This window comes from Mastigoproctus giganteus, chromosome 4, assembly GCF_048544385.1.
Source record: "Mastigoproctus giganteus isolate SK-2022 chromosome 4, ASM4854438v1, whole genome shotgun sequence".
In the NCBI taxonomy this organism is placed as follows: domain Eukaryota; kingdom Metazoa; phylum Arthropoda; class Arachnida; order Uropygi; family Thelyphonidae; genus Mastigoproctus; species Mastigoproctus giganteus.
The window spans coordinates 160,306,123-160,324,103 of NC_143578.1; the positions used below are offsets into that span (position 1 = coordinate 160,306,123).

Here is a 17,981-nt window from a genome sequence, read left to right on the forward strand (position 1 = left end):
ATTATCTTTGTTCTAAATGAACAAAGGGGGAGATAATCTTTCCCCATGTTATCTTTCCCCTCATAAATTAAATTGACATATTTGCCCTCTCTCAATAAGATTAACTTGTTAGAAAACTAGTGACTATAAATTAGTGACTATAAATAATATAGTATATTTAATTAGCTGTCAACAAGGTTGTTCAGCCAAATATATTAGGCCAACTTCCATTAGGATGCCCTGATATATCAAACCTGTGAGCTTACTTTCACAAGTACAATATGTACTGGAAATAATTACAGAACTTGACAACAAATGCACATAATCATGAACATAAAAACAAATGAGATTCAATTAGATAATACTGAAATCCCAATGAAATTAAATAACAATTAGAAATGAGCTTTCCATTCATTGAGATGTCTCCTAATATTTAAAACCATTTACAGAAGTTGGCAGTGTGCTTTCTAAAAGCTGTCTTCTTGCCATTATGTTTATTGAATCATCACATTCAATTTTATGTAATGGACAACATGCTCAATGAAGTGCATTTCAAGGAGCTATTTTAATGGTTTTAATTTATTAGTTTTCTTTCTTTCTTTTAATTTAACCAATTTCCACAAAACAAAATTAAATATGCAGAAATGAAGATTTGAGTTGTTTTCAATTGATGTGTTATTTATGAAATATAAATAAACTGTTTAAACTCTTTTCTGTTTTGTTCAATATCTTATCTTTTCTTTTTCTCAGTTACAGCACTTTTATGTGCTCTGAATTTAGTTGAATTGTGTACATTCCCTGTTTGCTTAAACCTTTAATTTGTAAATGTCTTGTCTTGCAGGAGCAAGCACATTTGGAAAAAATGCTTCAAAAACATTAGTGCTTTTTTTGTTGAACTGCCACTAGCTTGTACTGAAAAATTACAAGGAAATGTTGTGCTCAATAGCTAGTAGTTGATTAATTTTAATGCAGTTCGCAGTGTGGCTTAAGAGATATGAACAGAACTAATCTATATGCATGCATATTTACAGAAACAATCCCTCATCATAATGAATTAATATTGTATCTCTTCCTAGTAAACTGACATATGACTTACTCTGTATTTTAAACATGTGTTTCTTGCCCCCTGCATAAATCCATTGCCTTAAAAATAAACATTAGAAATTATTAATGCTATGGGAGTCATATGTGAAAATAATTCTGAATTACTATTCTGAAATTGTGAAATAGCTTACAATACTTTAAGTGTAATGGTTAATTAGTTTAATGAAATGGAACAAAAATCACCTAAGAAAATTCCTCACACAACAATTCAAGCATAATTATTTGATAACATTTTGGTGCTGCTTTGAGTGCCATTTCTAGTTCAGATTGTGTTATATAAAGATCAGCTATTCTTTTATTAAACAACACAAAATCTAAAGATGTTCACACTTATTAAACAATATTATAAAACTAAGCTCCCCCTACAAGAAAGGGATTGGCTAATTGCTGTCTAGTTATATTTAATAAATGTATTAATAACAACTGTAGTTGAATAAATTTATCATCCTAAAGTGTCAAATTAGACTATTTATGAAGAGGTTTAGAAAGAATATTTCTTGTCTAAAAGATGTTGTTATTGCCATTGCCAAGATTTTAAGAAACTAATGACCTCCATGGTCTGGATGTAATCTTATATGCCTGTATGGCCACTAACCTCTCCTGTTATTGGTAACATATGAGATATGCTTTGACCAGTAGTGAGCTAATGTCCCTACTATTGGCTTTAAGATTCATCAATCATAAAGTATATAACATTATAAACTAGAAATCCATTAGTTTTTTAACAACACAAGTGACAATATCTTTCAGGTAAGAAACATTTATTTTAGTCCTTTGGGCAGGTAATACTACTCAGTTCTTTTATATGTTCCAGTAATAAATTTAATTTTAGTTCTCATTAACACATATATTAGATATAACTGGATAGCAATTGGCTGTTGTCCTTATTTCTATTCTTTCTGTGTTGTCATGAAAAGGGAGCTTAAATGATATCTGTAACATTGACAAGTAATTGTGCTTGTATGCAATTTTAGGAATTTGCATAGGTTATTCTATTCAATATCATTACAATTAAGGCCCAACATAGCTAAGTGGTTGGGCACAAGGGTTCAAAGGCACACCTGCTTTGAGTGTACTGTGGTTCAATCAAGCCTGCATGATTGCTAAATATGGTTAATGATTGTATTCATTAACCATAATCAATGACAATTAAGCATAACATTTAACTTTTTTTGTTTTAATTTCAAAATTTTAGAAATTAGAGATTATTGTTGTATTTTTACTTTACTACTAAATTACGCATTTATGGATTTTTAAACAACTTATTAAAAAAAAAAAAAATCATTTCCTACTTCAAGGCTAAATTTCATTACCAAATGAAAAACCAGATCAGTGAAGACTGTAAAACAGAATATGCTAACCAGCTGCAAAAAACAAATGAGCTTCAACGAATTCATTACACCGATAGAATGCCAGATATATTTCAGGTAAGTGTACTGTTTTGTGTGTTATAATTGATTTGATATGCACCAAATTAACATAGTTGCAGCTGCTTTCCTTGATTTTCATTTCCTGACAAACTATATTTTGTATATTCTTAAACTAATGTAAAATTTCACCTGTGAATTTTATAAAATCATGTGACCACATTTTGCTTCTTACTTGTGTGAAGGAGGCTTGCCCATCACCTGTAAACACTTCATCATGCTTTACCTTGACTGCCAAATGATTACAATAAACAAGCAGTTCCTAATTAACCAATTATAACTTTTTACAAGATTGCAATTTTTAAAATTTCATTGGAATCTTAGCCATATTATTAGGTGTATAGTGGAACGAACCTGAGGCCTTTGCTGCACCAGCCAAAAAAAATTTCTGAGTTACCCTGAGAGAGAGAGAGAGAGAGAGAGAGAGAGTCAGAAGTAGAAGGGCATCACCAAGAAAGAGAAGAATGATGATATGCAGCTCAGGACCCTGGGTGTGGTGAACCCCTGGAATTACCTTGAAAAGAGTGTGACTCTTGCAGCTAATGCAGCCACTTAAGATGTTTAAAAGAGGTCTAAAACATCCATATCCTTAAAATTATAAGGAAACTGGATGGTTCACTCAGTGAAAAAACTGGATGCACTCTTGCAAATACAGATAGGTCACATATAGTACTCACTTTTGTCTTCTTACTGCCTTTGATTTACCTTACTGTGTTGTTGAACCCAGACTCTCACATCAGCGATAGTGCCCAAGCGATATTTTGTGCGATACATATGTTCTTTCTCAGCGGATTAGTTATATTTATTTTCCAGTGTCACTATTCTTCTTGTTTTTCTTAAGTGATTCTTTACTTAAAAGCTTTGAAGTAGAATCCAGAAAGGAAATACACCTTTCTTTCCTTGTGTATATATATATATATATATATAATCCGTACTAACCTAACTAAACCTCTAAACCGCTTGGTCACTGGTGGCACCGCTCCTGCCTCCACGTGGTGGGGCTGGAAACCTGGGAGAAGAAAAACACTCTCCCGGGGCAAAAAGGAGCAAAGATGGACATAAATAGACATGCCACTTCTGGATCTCATGATCCAGATCTCTCAAACAGAGAAGACTTAAATGCAGGAAATGCAAAACGGCAGAAAAAAGAAGGAACAGAAACCCCTGCTCCTCTTTTTTTGATACTGCATTCTTTGACTGACAATCCTTTGAGTAAGCTCTCCCCATTCTTAATACAAAAATGTCTTGAGAATGTGGCGGGCCCACCAAAAATGGTTCGAAGATTAAAATCCGGAGACCTTCTAGTGGAGATGAACGAGAATAAACTATTAAAAATATCGACTTTTGGTGGAATTCCCACAAAGGTTACCCCACTAAACTCCTCTAAAGGGGTAATAGCCGAGTGGGATCTCCTTAACGTATCTGAGGAGGAAATCGTTCAGGAATTAGGCGATCAAAATGTAATAAATGCCAAAAGGATAGTCATTAAGAAAGATGGGGTTCTTACTCCTACCCGAATGGTCATTCTTACATTTAAAACACCAATTTTACCAACAACTGTTAAAGCTGGATATTTAAGGTGCAAAATTCGACCTTATATTCCAAACCCAGTCCGGTGTTTTAAATGCCAAAAATTTGGACACTCACAAGCAGTCTGCAGAGGTGTAACCACCTGTGCCTCCTGTGGTTCAAAAGAGCATGTTCACACAGACTGCCCCACTGAAATACAAAGCTGCCCAAACTGTAAGGGGAATCATTCAGCATTTTCAAAGGAGTGCATCCAGTGGCAGACTGAAAAGAATATACAAAAGTACAAAGTGAAACACAAGGTGCCATACCAAGAAGCAAAAAGACATTGTTTAATTTCAAATAAATTGCCATCTTATTCTTCAGTTGTAAAAAAGCAACGACCCATAACAGTACAAACAGATTGTTCAGTTCCGCCAAGCATCTCAATTTATGATTGGGCCAGGTCAGTCCTCTACACTAAAAGAACAGCCTACCCAACAGCAATCAACTCATTCGGTAAACACACCATTGACAATACCGCCAGATAAAAATTCTGTACAACAGCCAGTTAATCAAACAAGCTCTGAAAGATATAATCAAAAAACCAGTACTGATACCATGGACATAGATAGAAATTCACACTGAGATGACCCACTTCTTGAACTTCATGCAGAAGAGGAGGACATGGATGTCACTAGACCAAATTTCCCAAAAAGGGAAAAAAGACTAGACAGGCACAAACAGACCACATATCGTAAGCAAGCAGACACACCTGATAATCCTCAATAATGCACAGAATCATTCAGTGGAATTGTCGTGGACTCCGAGCTAACTTAGACGATGTTTATGACTTAATTACCGAACTGCTGTTCTTTGTCTACAGGAAACAAACCTGACACCTAAAATAACTATGAGCATAAAACATCATATAATGCTTAGAAAGGATAGGAACGACTCTAATACAGCACATGGAGGTGTAGCATTGCTGGTAAACTCCAGAACTCCTTTCAGACCAGTCCCACTGCAAACAACTTTAGAAGCAATTGCTGCTAGAGTTATGGTTAAGATAGCGGTAACAGTTGTTCCCATATACCTTTCGCCAAACTATTCATACTCTCTAGCAGATTTGAATGATTTAGTTACTCAGCTGCCACCACCTTTCTGTATCTTGGGTGACTGGAATGGGCATCACCCCCTATGGGGGTTCCTCGCACCTTGATAAGAGAGGTCAGTTAATTGAAAAATTTCTTGAAAGGCACAACTTAACATTATTAAACAATGGGACTCACACGTACGTGCATCTTTCCTCAAGGTCAACTTCTGCAATTGATCTTTCAATATGCTCGCCAAACCTCCTTCCTCTTATTGATTGGATGGTCACTGATAACCTGCGAAATAGTGACCACTTTCCAGTAATATGCACACTATCGGCTAACTCTCCTCCTCAAACTGAGATAAAAACTGTTTGGAAATTCGACAAAGCTAACTGGAAGAAATATCAAGAGCTGGCACATCTAGGTATTCAGACTATTGAGACCCTCACCATTGACTCTGCCGTAACTTACATAACTCAGCAAATGATAGCAGCTGCAGAAACCAGTATACCCAGATCATCCATGAAAACTCGCTCCCACCCAAAAATATGGTGGAATGAAGCCTGTAGCAATGCGAAAAAAGAGAAGAATAGATACTGGAACTTATTTCATAAATACCCAACCACAGCTAATCTCATGCAGTTCAAGAAAGCTAGAGCTAAATCTCGTCACATACAACGAATAAACAAAAAAAGAGACATGGTCTAAATATGCTTCCTCTATAAACAGGACCACAAATATCAGAACTGTTTGGACTAAAGTTCGAAGAATTAATGGAAAATACCCACCTATAACCACTCCGATAATATATCTAAAAGGCAAAGAAATCTGCAATCCTCTCGATATTTCTAATACATTAGGTGAAACCTTTGAAAAAATCTCCGCTGTAACCGCATTTGAGCCAAGTTTCCAGGCACATAAAATACAAGCAGAAAAATATAATCTCAATTTCAGTGCTTCACAACAGCATCCATATAATGTACCCCTTACCATGGCAGAGTTACGTAGCGCACTTGCAAGATCCAAAAATAGTGCTGCTGGCCATGATATATCACTTGAGTGAAGAATCCCTTTCTGCTCTGCTAAAACTGTATAATAGACTCTTTGGCGAAGACTACTACCCTACCAGTTGGCTTCATTCTATTGTATTAGCTTTCCCAAACCCAGGAAAGGACCATTCAGATCCAGCAAATTACCGACCGAAAGCGTTAACTACTTGTATAGGAAAAGCATTAGAAAAAATAATTAATGCCAGATTGACATGGTTTCTAGAGACTGAATACATTCTAAATCAAAATCAATATGGATTTCGAAGAACTAGATCAACACTTGACCTTATGGTCAAAGCTGAAGGAAACATCCGAAATGCATTTCTCAGGAATGAACACCTAGTAATGATATGTCTTGACATCGAAAAAGCTTTTGATACAACCTGGCGGTATGGAATTCTTCACGATCTCTATGAATCCGGTATTCGTGGTCATCTTCCAAAATTTATCCAGAACTTTTCGAGCAATAGGACCTTCCAGGTACAATTTCACTCTGCTCTCTCACAAACATTTGTCCAAGAAGAGGGGGTCCCTCAGGGTTCTGTGCTTAGTGCCACGCTCTTCTCTCTCAGGATTAATTCCATTACAAAATGTATTCCTGACACAGTTGAAACTTATCTGTATGCCGACGATCTGGCAATCTCGAGCCACTCACAAAACATGCGTTTCATTGAAAGGCAGCTTCAAGGTACAATTAACAAGCTTGTTCAGTGGACCAAAAATAATGGATACAGACTTTCAAAACAAAAAACAACAGCAATTCATTTTTGCCGTAAACGGAATTTACATCCAGATCCCGATTTACATCTTGATTCTCATCCAATTTCTTTTCAACAGAGTATTATCTTTCTTGGACTAATTCTGGATAGAAAACTTAGTTTCTCTAGAGCATATTAAACATATTCGTACAACCTGTCTAAAGAAGCTGAATCTCCTCAGGGCAATTTCCGCTATGTCATGGGGTGCAGATCGGTACATGCTGCTGCACTTATACCGGTCGCTCATAAGATCCAAACTAGACTATGGGTCACCTGCATATGCCTCAGCTAGAGAAAGTGTATTAAAATGGCTCGACCCAGTACATCACAATGCCCTCCGAATTGCACTGGGAGCTTTTCGTACATCGCCAGTTCAGAGTCTCTATACGGAAGCACATGAACCACCCCTATTTCTTCGTCGGCAAGCTCTGTTATTAAGTTATGCAGCAAAAATCAGAAGTTTCCCACATCATCCTATAAAACATTATTTATTCACCCCAAAATGGCATAATTTGTACCAAAACAAACCTTTGCAGAATAAACCATGTGGCATAAGATTACAAAGCATAACTATGTACAGGGAACTAAATATGAATGACATAATTCTAGATATTAGCACGGCTATGCCACCATGGAAAATACCCTTGGTCAACGTTGACCAACATTTCTAACAATGGGGAAAGAATGCACTTCCAAACTTCAGTATTCAGCAGATCCATGCAACTCACTCTTTTCAGTTCTCTAGTTTTACCCAAATTTACACTGATGGTTCCAAGACAGATAGTAAAGTTGGAGCAGCTGCAGTTCTACCAAACAATACAGTATCCCAGAAGCTCCCTTTGGAGTACAGTATTTACACCGTAGAACTATATGCTATCCTGATGGCTCTAGACAATGTAAAACAGTCATTATATCCTCAAACTATTATCTACACTGATTCCTTAAGTGCTGTATCTGCTCTTCAGTGTAAATTTCCTTCCAGTCATCCGTTTCTACAACAAATTCAAACCAAGTTAGTGCAGCTTCTTGCAAACAGGCAAAAATTAATTTTCTGTTGGATACCTGGGCACTCTGGAATCAGAGGAAACGAACAAGCGGATCTTGCAGCCAAGAACGCCAGTCACATAAAATCAGACATGCAGATACCTTACACAGATTTAAAACGCATCATACATACCAATGTTAGAAAAAAATGGCTATCCATTTGGCAGGGAGAAAAAAACAATAAGCTTTTTGAGATTAAAAACGATCACAAGAAGTGGCTATCAAGCCTAAGAGGCAATAGAAAGGAAGAAGTAGTACTTGCTACAATTCAAATAGGACATACTCACCGAACTCATAGTTATTTTCTCACTCAGGATGACCCTCCACTATGCCTCCACTATGCAGCAGCTGTCAAACTCAACTCACAGTAAACCACTTGATCATTGAATGCCCATTATATCTGAGAGAACGAAAAACAGCTTTCTCTTCACTTCTATCTTCTTCTAATAAACTTACCTTACAACAGATTCTCGGAGACCGACAAGATATTATTGATGTTTTTACCTTCCTCAAATTGATAAACAAATATCACCTGATCTGAATCCTTTTATTTAATATAACAATCATGTAACAAATAAGATTGAAATAGGTGCATTATGGCCTTAGTAGCCCTTGCACCAATAAATCCAACAAACAACAACAACAACTCTCACATCATTATTAATTGCCTTCTTTACAGTAGAGCTTGGAAAACTACATTTTTATTTAAGAAAACAACTCAAATTTCTTCTATCCTGAAAGTAATCTTGGGCAACATGTGTGATGCCTATGCAGTGTTAATAATAGTAGTAGTAGTAGTAGTAGTGGCATGCGATGCAAGAAAGTAAGTGTATGAGCTTATGCAGCATCAGCCAAAAAAAAAAAAAAATCACACCATTCCCTCCAAATGCCTGTCCAGTTCCTCCTTAAATTTATTCAACCTATCAACTTCCACAACAACAGATGGAAGTTTGTTCCAGCAATCACTCGCTGGCTAAAGGCAAATTTCCGCACATCTATTCTACATCTGTCTTTTCTTAATTTGAATTTATGCCCCCTTAGGTTCGTAATCTGAACAAGTGGAAGGATCCCATCAGAATTCAGCGTGCTCAACCCATTCAAGGCCTTATATACCTCAATCAGATCACCACACAGGTGCCTAGTCTCCAGCCACTGCAATTTGCAGAACTTAAGCCTCTCTTGGTAAGAGGATCCCTTCATTCCCCTCACCAATCTTGTTGCCCTTCTCTGTACACGCTCAAGTAAATCTACATCCTTCCTAAAATGAGGCCTCCAGACCTGTACGCAGTACTGAAGGCGTGGCCTGACCATTGCCTTATACAGAGGGATTATCACCTCCTTTTCCCTGCTAGCAAAATTCCTATATATCAGTGACAAAACCCCATGACCTGCCCTGGCAGCCTGTCTGCATTGCTCAGAAAACTTCATATCTGACTGCACAATTACTCCCAGGTCTTTTTCATTTTCTACCACCTTAAGTGTAGTACCACACAGTTCGTACGTTTCTCTGGGGTTACTTCTACCCATATGCAGAACTTTGCATTTGTCAAGGTTAAACTTCAGTTGCCACTTCTTAGCCCATCTGCCCAAATTATCTAGATCCTGTTGCAGTAGCACACTGCCATTACTGTCATTAACAACCCTGCCAACCTTTGTATCATCTGCAAACTTCAACATTAATCCTGATATACTTTCATCAATATCATTGATAAATATACAAAACAACAGTGGACCCAACACCAAACCCTGTGGGACTCCACTAATAACATTAGTCCACGAAGAGCAGCACCCATTGATTACCACCCTCTGTCTTCTCCCACTTAACCATCATTTTATCCATTGTAGCAACTTACCCTTAATACCATTCTGCTCCAATTTGTACAATAGTCTTCCATGTGCAACAGTGTCAAAAGATTTCCTGAAATCCAAATATATGATATAAAAATAATTTTTTGCATCCAGTTCCTTTGTAACCACATCATAATATCCTATCAAATTTGTCAGACAAGACTTTCCCTTAACAAACCCATGCTTGTCTGAATTATTGCTGCAGTCTTGTCTAGATGATCCTGCAATGCATCTTTAACCAGTGACTCCGTTATTTTACCCGGAACAGAAGTTAAACTAACTGGTCTGTAATTACTCGTGTCACCCTTCGATCCCCCTTTATGAATTGGGGATACATTTGCACATCTCCAGTCTGTGGGAACCTCCCCTGAGTCCAAGGATGCTCTCATAATTATGGCTAAGGGTTTGCTTAGTTGCTTTGCCTCCTTTAATATAACTGGATTGATCCCATCCACCCCAGGTGCTTTTCTTATGTTTAACTTCAACAATTTCTCCTCCACTTTGCTTTCAGTTATTCCAAAATCATTAAGTATCCTGCTACAATTTGATAACCTTCTGCCATTTTCAAAGCTTAATAATTCCTTATGTGTGAATGTAGATGCAAAATACTCATTCAGTTTGTTTGCTATCTGAGCAGGATCATCAACAGTCGAACCATCGATGTCAAGTGGACCAATTAGATTCATCCCCTTCCTTTTAGAGTTTATATAAGTAAAGAAATCCTTGCTGTTTTTCTTAGCATCTTTTGCCAAGGATTTCTCGTAATCTACCTTCGCCTACCTAACCTCCTTTGTCACCTGATTACAGACTAGCTTATATCTGCCATAGGCTTCTGAGTCACTTGATAATTTATATGCATCCCATGCATTTTTCTTCTCTATTACGAGTCTCATTAGTTCATTTGACAACCATTTAGGCCTAAATCTTGAACAATATTTCTTAATAGTATGAAACTTTTAGTAGCTTCCACGATTAATTCCTTGAATGCTTCCCACTTAGAATTTACTGTTGGTAACATCATCAGTTGATCCCACTGTACAGAATTTAAAAACTGTCGGAGAGCACTGTACTCACCTTTATGGAAGCAAAAACCCTTTCCTTTACCCCTGATGGTAATTAAATATTTAAGTAAATCCCACATCACTACACTGATCACTGCCACCTAGTGGTTCCTGTATCTGCAAATTCTTAATACAAGAATGATCACTGCTGATAACCAGATCAAGAGTATTACTTTCTCTGGTTGCCTCTCGAACATGCTTCCTCAGAAAACAATCATCCAATAAATCCACAGAAGTCTGACTAGTGTTTGAGCGACCAACCCACAAGTTCCAGTCAATATCTGGGAAGTTAAAATCCCCCATTATAAGACATTCCGATTTACTAGCCCACTATTTCTCTGTACAATTGTTCATTGTACTCATTCGAGTCATTAGGCCTATAACACACTCTTACTCTTATTTTTGCTTTCGCAGTGCTTATGTCTCGCCAAACTGACTCAACAGTGCACTGTTCATCTATATTAACTGGATGCACTTCTTTTGATTTTATGTTTTTCTTAATTAACAGCATAACACCACCTCCCTTTCTATCCTGTCTATCCTTTCTGTACACATTGTACTCCCCAAATTCCAGTTCAGCATTCCTTATATCTGTGTGACACCACGTCTCTGCTATCCGAACAATATCCGCCTTTGATGTCTTGACCAACACTTCAAATTCATCAAATTTATTTACTATACTTCTCGCATTGGTATACATGCAAGCATACATGCCCCTTCTCCTATTCTTAGTTACTCTAACACATCCCATATACCCACCTATTTTAGGATGACTGCCATCCGTCCCTGAAATCCCCAAAATCCCACGCTCCAGGTCACTACTTATTCTATTAGAAGTTGTGCAAGAATCACCTGCGCCTCTGCCTACGGCTACTGTTAAACTATTAGTCCTTGTATCCCCCCAAGCTAACAGTTTTCCGACCCACCTAACACTGCCTCGATAGTATTAGCAAATATTCTTGCACCCTTTCTATTTAAGTGTATCCCATCCCTATAGAAGCAGTCTCTCCTGTTAACAAGTACAGTCCAGGCTGAAAAAAATTCTACCCCTTGAGCCTTGCACATTCTTTCCAGGGCCGGATTGATCGACAAGGCTCTCATCATATACTCCCTTCTATCGTGTCTGGGCAGAATTGCAGACACTTTCAAATTCAACCCGAATTCTCGGCTTTTGTTCAACAGTGACCTGTACTTGTTAAGTAATTCTGCCGGTCTCCTACTCCTAATATCATTAGTGCCAACGTGTAGAACTATATCAACGTTTGTGCCCTTAAAAGGTGATATCCGCTCTACAATGTCATCAACCTTTGCCCCTGGCAGACACACCCTGGTCCTGTTCCACCTATCCTTTTTACAAAGCATGTTTCCCATTTCCCTGACAATAGAATCACCAACAGCTACTAGTTCCTGTGGGACCAGCGCATTCTGCTTTTAATCTTCCTTAAACATGCACGGCTCTGATAATATCTTATATTAACATATCATAATTTGAATATCCAACATCAGTTGAAACTGCCTGACCTTTATCTGTTGTATTAGGGTTTTAATTGTCCTTGCACTGTCGACCTTCAACAATAACAATTCATACTGTGTTATACCCACTCTAAATATCACTTCATACTACCTCACTAAATCTTGTTTTAACTAATGCATTCAAACTAATATTTTAACTAATTGTTTTAACTAATACATTAAAAAAAAACAACTAAATCTTCCAGTTATTTGCTGATTCATTTCACAGTTATGAGTTGTAGCTACAAATTTCTAGGAATATCTATAAGGTGTGCTGTCACAGCCAATGATAAATTTGCCAGTGCATGTTATATTGTGTTTTTTCATCTATTGCTGCAGCAGTTGTAAATTGTTGTCCATTTATTTTGTCTTTTGTGATGTTAATATACTTTTCTGTAAAAAAAAAAAAAAAAAATGGAAATTTATCAAACAGCATGTGATCATGAAATTTTCGGTTAAATTGAGGAAAATCTGCATTGAAAATTTTAAATTAGACAAGTTTATGGGGAGTCTGTAGTGTCAAAGATATGTTTTCCAATGGCACAAATGATTTTTTGGAAAAAAAAAAAAAAAATTCCCATAATAATTCTTGCTGTGGTCATCTGATGACAGTGAAAAGTGATGAAAAAGTGCCAAAACTTGTTAAAATCAATCAAAGAATAACAGCAGCAAAGTTGATGTATAAAGATAGCAAATATCAAACATCTTTAACAAATTTTAGCAAACATCAAATTTTAACCATAAATGTTTAAATGGAAAATATTTGGACAAAGACTATGCCAAAAAACTTGACTTATGAACAATGTTTGAGGCGAGAGCAAATGTGCTTTATTCTTTTGAACAAACTCAAATAAAACAAAAATTTTTGGGCCGTAGAGGATGGAACATAGGTATTATCTTGAGACAAAAAGCTTAGCAAACATTGGAAGTCAGTTTATCTTAAAAGCCCACAAGAGGCCATGTGGCATAATCAAAATTGAAAACATGCTCTTAGTCATGCTCATTTTTTTTGGTAAAAAAAAAGATAGTCTATGTAGAATTTGTTCCCCAAGCAGTATCTGCTGGACAAACTGTTGCAGAAAAGGCACAAAATTGTGGCTAGACAAGTGGATGCTTCCTTACAATGATATACCATTTCATACTGCATTTTCAGTGAGGATTCTGGTGGAAAATGGATCCTACAGATGGAACATTCTTCCTGTTTCCCCTCTCCCCTCAGGCTTTGGCCTAGTTTACTTCTGCTGCTGCCAAAGAAACTATTCACACTTAAAATGACAAAAGCAAATAATTGAAGTTCAGCTGTAACCTTATTTTAAAATCATTACTGGAACTTTTTGGACACCACATTTTTTAGGTCAGGGATATGAAGGTCAAGGGCTACAAAATACAATAAATAGAAAAAACAAGAGTTCCTTACCACTAACAGTTACTTACTACTGATTTATTCATCTTTAAAAATAGGATTTTATTTTTGTTGAACAACATTTCTATTTACAGGTTAAGCTTTCTTCTACATTTAATAATCAAATACAAAAATCCTTCATAATTATTATACGACACTAATAGTATTACTTGATACTCAAGAGAGAGTGGGAACGAGGCTAAGCACATGAGGGAGATTTATCAGCTCAGCAAACGGACGTTTTTGATAATTCTTTGCTATTTTATTGACTTAATTGCTATATTAATTTATTTTCTATAAGAAGCTTTATAGTTATAGTCACGCATCTTAGTTTATTTTTTATTTAGCTAGAGCTTTTGTAGGTTACTACTTAATATATGTAGAACCTATATCTGTTCGAAACTCCCGCCATTGTTACTTAGTACTTTAGATCATACAGTATAGTGTAATGTATAACTCGAACTTGATGGCATAAGTTAACATAAAACTTGATAGTGTAATATCACTGCATTTGGGAATCTAGTAGTTTAGTGTAGTGTTGTCAATTGATCAATTAAATTTAATAATTTTTATTAAATTTCATTGTCAATCAATTAAATTGAAGTTAAATGGAAATCATGCCCCAGTCCAGAGCAGCAAAGCAATGGGCACAAAGTATTGGTGTGCTTTGGCTCAGTGGAGAATGAAGGGGCGATTCTCCAACGCATCACAGTTTAAAAAAATTTGCAACTTGTGAAATGTATTTGGTATGTTGAGGGCCTAGCGGCTCCTGGGATTTCTCCCATCTCTGTGGTGTTCTCTGTATCGAGTGACAGTACCCTGTCAAGCCAGAGATTTAAAGTGTGTGGATCGTGTATAGTTTAGTCTGTTGTGCCCATTGTTCATCTGGCTTATTGGCCATCGGGCCCCTAATGGGACCCGACATTGCCCATACAGCACCATGTGGAGGCTAGTCAGGTGTTACCAGTAAGGAATCGGTACTCTGGCAGGTCCTGCCACTTACTTTCCTCAGATTTCAGTGGCTAGGACCTATAAAAAAAAAAAAAAAAAAACCATTGCTTTAATCACTGTTGGTGCTTTTGTTTGGTCATAGATATTTGCCTTATGAGCGAGAAGGGATTGTACACTGGATGAGTTTTATTTTTGGCCAAAAAGGCTCGGGCAAGCAATTTTGGTGTAGTTACAATTTTGACATGTGGGGCTGTGTGCTGTGAAGGTAGACAGATTTGGGTGGGAAGAAGGAAGGCTGAAGGGCAAAAAAAGAAGAAAGGGACTGATAGAGAAGGTAGCCCCCAAATGTTTGGTGGGCATGCCCATGCCACACCAGAGGGAAAGTGGGTTTATATGTGGATATTTCTGGAACAGGACATGATCTACCCAAAGAGAATGCCTTTGTATGCATTAGGAGCAGAGAGTGTGAAGTAATTAGGCACCAACTCAGTGTTCTGATGGGCATCTATGAGAGTTTGAGTAGGGTAGATGTCCTTGAAAGAATTAAAATGGGGGACACCATCACAATGGGCACCAATCAGCTGCCCGACACAATGCCAGAACTCACTCTTGTGCAACAGGCAAGTGTCATCTTCAAGGCAGAATTTACTGGTCCCACAGGAGCTAGTTATTGTCAGTGACTCAATTGTTAGGGAATCAGAAATATATTGTGCAAAAAGAATAGGTAAAATAGGACCAGGGTATGTCTGCCAGGGGCAAAAGTTGATGACATTGTACAGCAGATATCTTTTAAGGGCACAAAAGGTGATATTGTTGTACACATTGGCACTAATGACATTAAGAGTATGAGATCTGTGGACTTAATGAACAAGTACAGGTCAATGTTAAAACAAGTTGTCAGTTAGGGTTAAAATTGAAGTGTCTGCAATTCTGGAAAGACACGATAGGAGGGAGTATATGATGAGAGCCTTGTCAGTCAATTCGACCCTGGAGAGATTGCAAGGAATAGAATAGAATGGAATAGAATTTTTATCAGCATGGTCTGTTACTAGGAGAGACTGCTTCTACAAAGATGAGATACTCTTAAATAGAATGGGTGCAAGAATATTTTGCTGATGCTATTGAGGCAGTGTTAGGTGTGTCGGAAAACTGCTAGCTTGGGATGGATTCACAGATAGTAGATTAACAGTAGCTGCAGGCAGAGTTGGAAGTGATCCTTGCACTGCTTCTATCGGAATGAGCAGCAGCCTGGAAAGCAAATTGCTGGGGATTTCAGATACTGCTGGGAGTTATCATGAAACAATTAAATACATGGGCTGTGTTAGGGCAACTAAGAGTAAGAACAAGCACATGTATACTTGCATGTACACCAATCATAAGAGTATAGTAAATAACTTTGATGAATTTGAAGTGCTTGTGAAGACATCAAAGGTGGATATTGTTAGGATATCAGAGACGTGGTGTCACACAGATGTAAGAAATGAAAAATTGGAATTTGGGGAGTACAATGTGTAGAAAGCATAGACAGAATAGGGAGGGAGGAGGTTGTGCTGTTAGTTAAGAATCTCATAAAATCTAAGGCAGTGCATCCAGTTGACATTTGTGAACAGTGCAATGTTGAGTCAGTTTGGTGTGACATAAGCACTAGGAAAACAAAAATGAGGGTAGGAGTATGTTATAGGCTTAAGGACTCAAATGAGTACAATGAACAGATACAGAGAATAGAAATAGAATCGACCAGTAAATCAGAATATTTTATAATGGGGTATTTTAATTTCCTAGATATTGACTGGAACTTGTGGCTTTGTCACACAAACACTAGCAAGACTTTTGTGGATTTATTGGATGATTGTTTTATACAGCAGCATTTTTGGGAGGCGACCAGAGGAAGAAGTAATCTTGATCTGATTATCAGCAGTGATTATTCATGCATTAATTAAGAATTTGCAGATAAAGGAACCATTAGGTGGCATTGATCACTGTGTACTGATGTGGGATTTAATTAAAGATGTAACTACCATCGGGAGTAAAGGGAAGGGTTTTTGCTTTGGTAAAGGTGAATAGAGTGTTCCCAGACAGTTTAAATTCTATACTGGGCACCAACTGATGATGTTAACAACAGCAAATTCTAAATTCAAGGAAGTAATCTTGGAAGCTATTAGACTTTTTGTTCCAACTAAGAAATACTATTCAAGGTTAGGCCTAAATGGATGGAATGCATACAAATTATCAGGCGACACCGAAGCCTACAGTAGATTTAAGGGTGCCTCCATAACCATGTGGGCAGGAGCAGCAGTGCGTAACACACGCTTCTTGATTAGACCGGGGTTCGAGCCCGTGACTACCAAATACAGAGGATGCGGAAAGGTCAGGGAATGACCACCCACCGCATATCCCCGGAGCAATATGGCGCCTTAGTTGCTAATGCTCCAAAAAACCAAATAACAAACAACGAACATTACCAAGGTGATACAGGGAGAAAAAAAATGTATGTAACTGTTTCTTGGAAAACAAACAGTTGTGCATTATTAGTTTCTAACGATATTTTGCATTATAGCTCTGTTACAATATTTTGCTTTACGCAATTGTTGTATGCAACAATATCAGTGCAGCACATTTTTTCGATGTTTATTTTATCTTCTTATGAAATTTCCAAAAAATATTTCTTGATAGCTGCATTATAAACTTCGAAAACTGGTGCACAAAAGAAGGGAAAAAAAAGAATCGCAACAATTGTTTTTGAAAAAGAAAAAAAACCATATTCCTTTCTTCAATGTGTAATGTATCTGCCAACCCAAAATCAAAGAAATTCATCTATCGGAAGTCAGAATGGAAATGAAATACTGGTGTAAAACTGATGACTACAATGTGCATTTGATAAAAACAAAAATTTTGCATTATTGTAATTGTTTCTACGGGACAATATTGGTACAGCACATTTTGTGGATGTATATTTGATCATCTAACGAAATTTCAAAAAAAATATTTCTGTTGATAGCTGCATTATAAACTTTGAAAACTGATATCAAATAACTTGGCATGCATCTCACCTTGTGTGCAAAGGGGAAAAAAAATATGCTACGAGTAATGGATTGTTTTCACAAATTTGTATTGTTACTGAAAGTTCAATATTTCCTTGATATGCATTTAATACCATCCAAAAATTTCAAGGGAAAAATTCTCTTTTAATTATCACACACGTGCTGGAAAAATTCACCATAACGTGTCATATGTTTCAATGCT

General features: G+C 37.0%; 1 protein-coding gene across 1 annotated transcript in view; it reads left to right on the forward strand.

Annotated features, from left to right (window-relative positions):
- Positions 1–17,981, forward strand: part of LOC150087145 (formin-binding protein 1-like) — a 345,740-nt gene that overhangs the window by 162,982 nt on the left and 164,777 nt on the right. Inside the window, exon 7 of the mRNA XM_090371850.1 lies at positions 2,382–2,510. Within this exon, the coding sequence (XP_090227976.1) occupies positions 2,382–2,510 (129 nt within the window). The remainder of the gene's footprint in view (positions 1–2,381; positions 2,511–17,981) is intronic.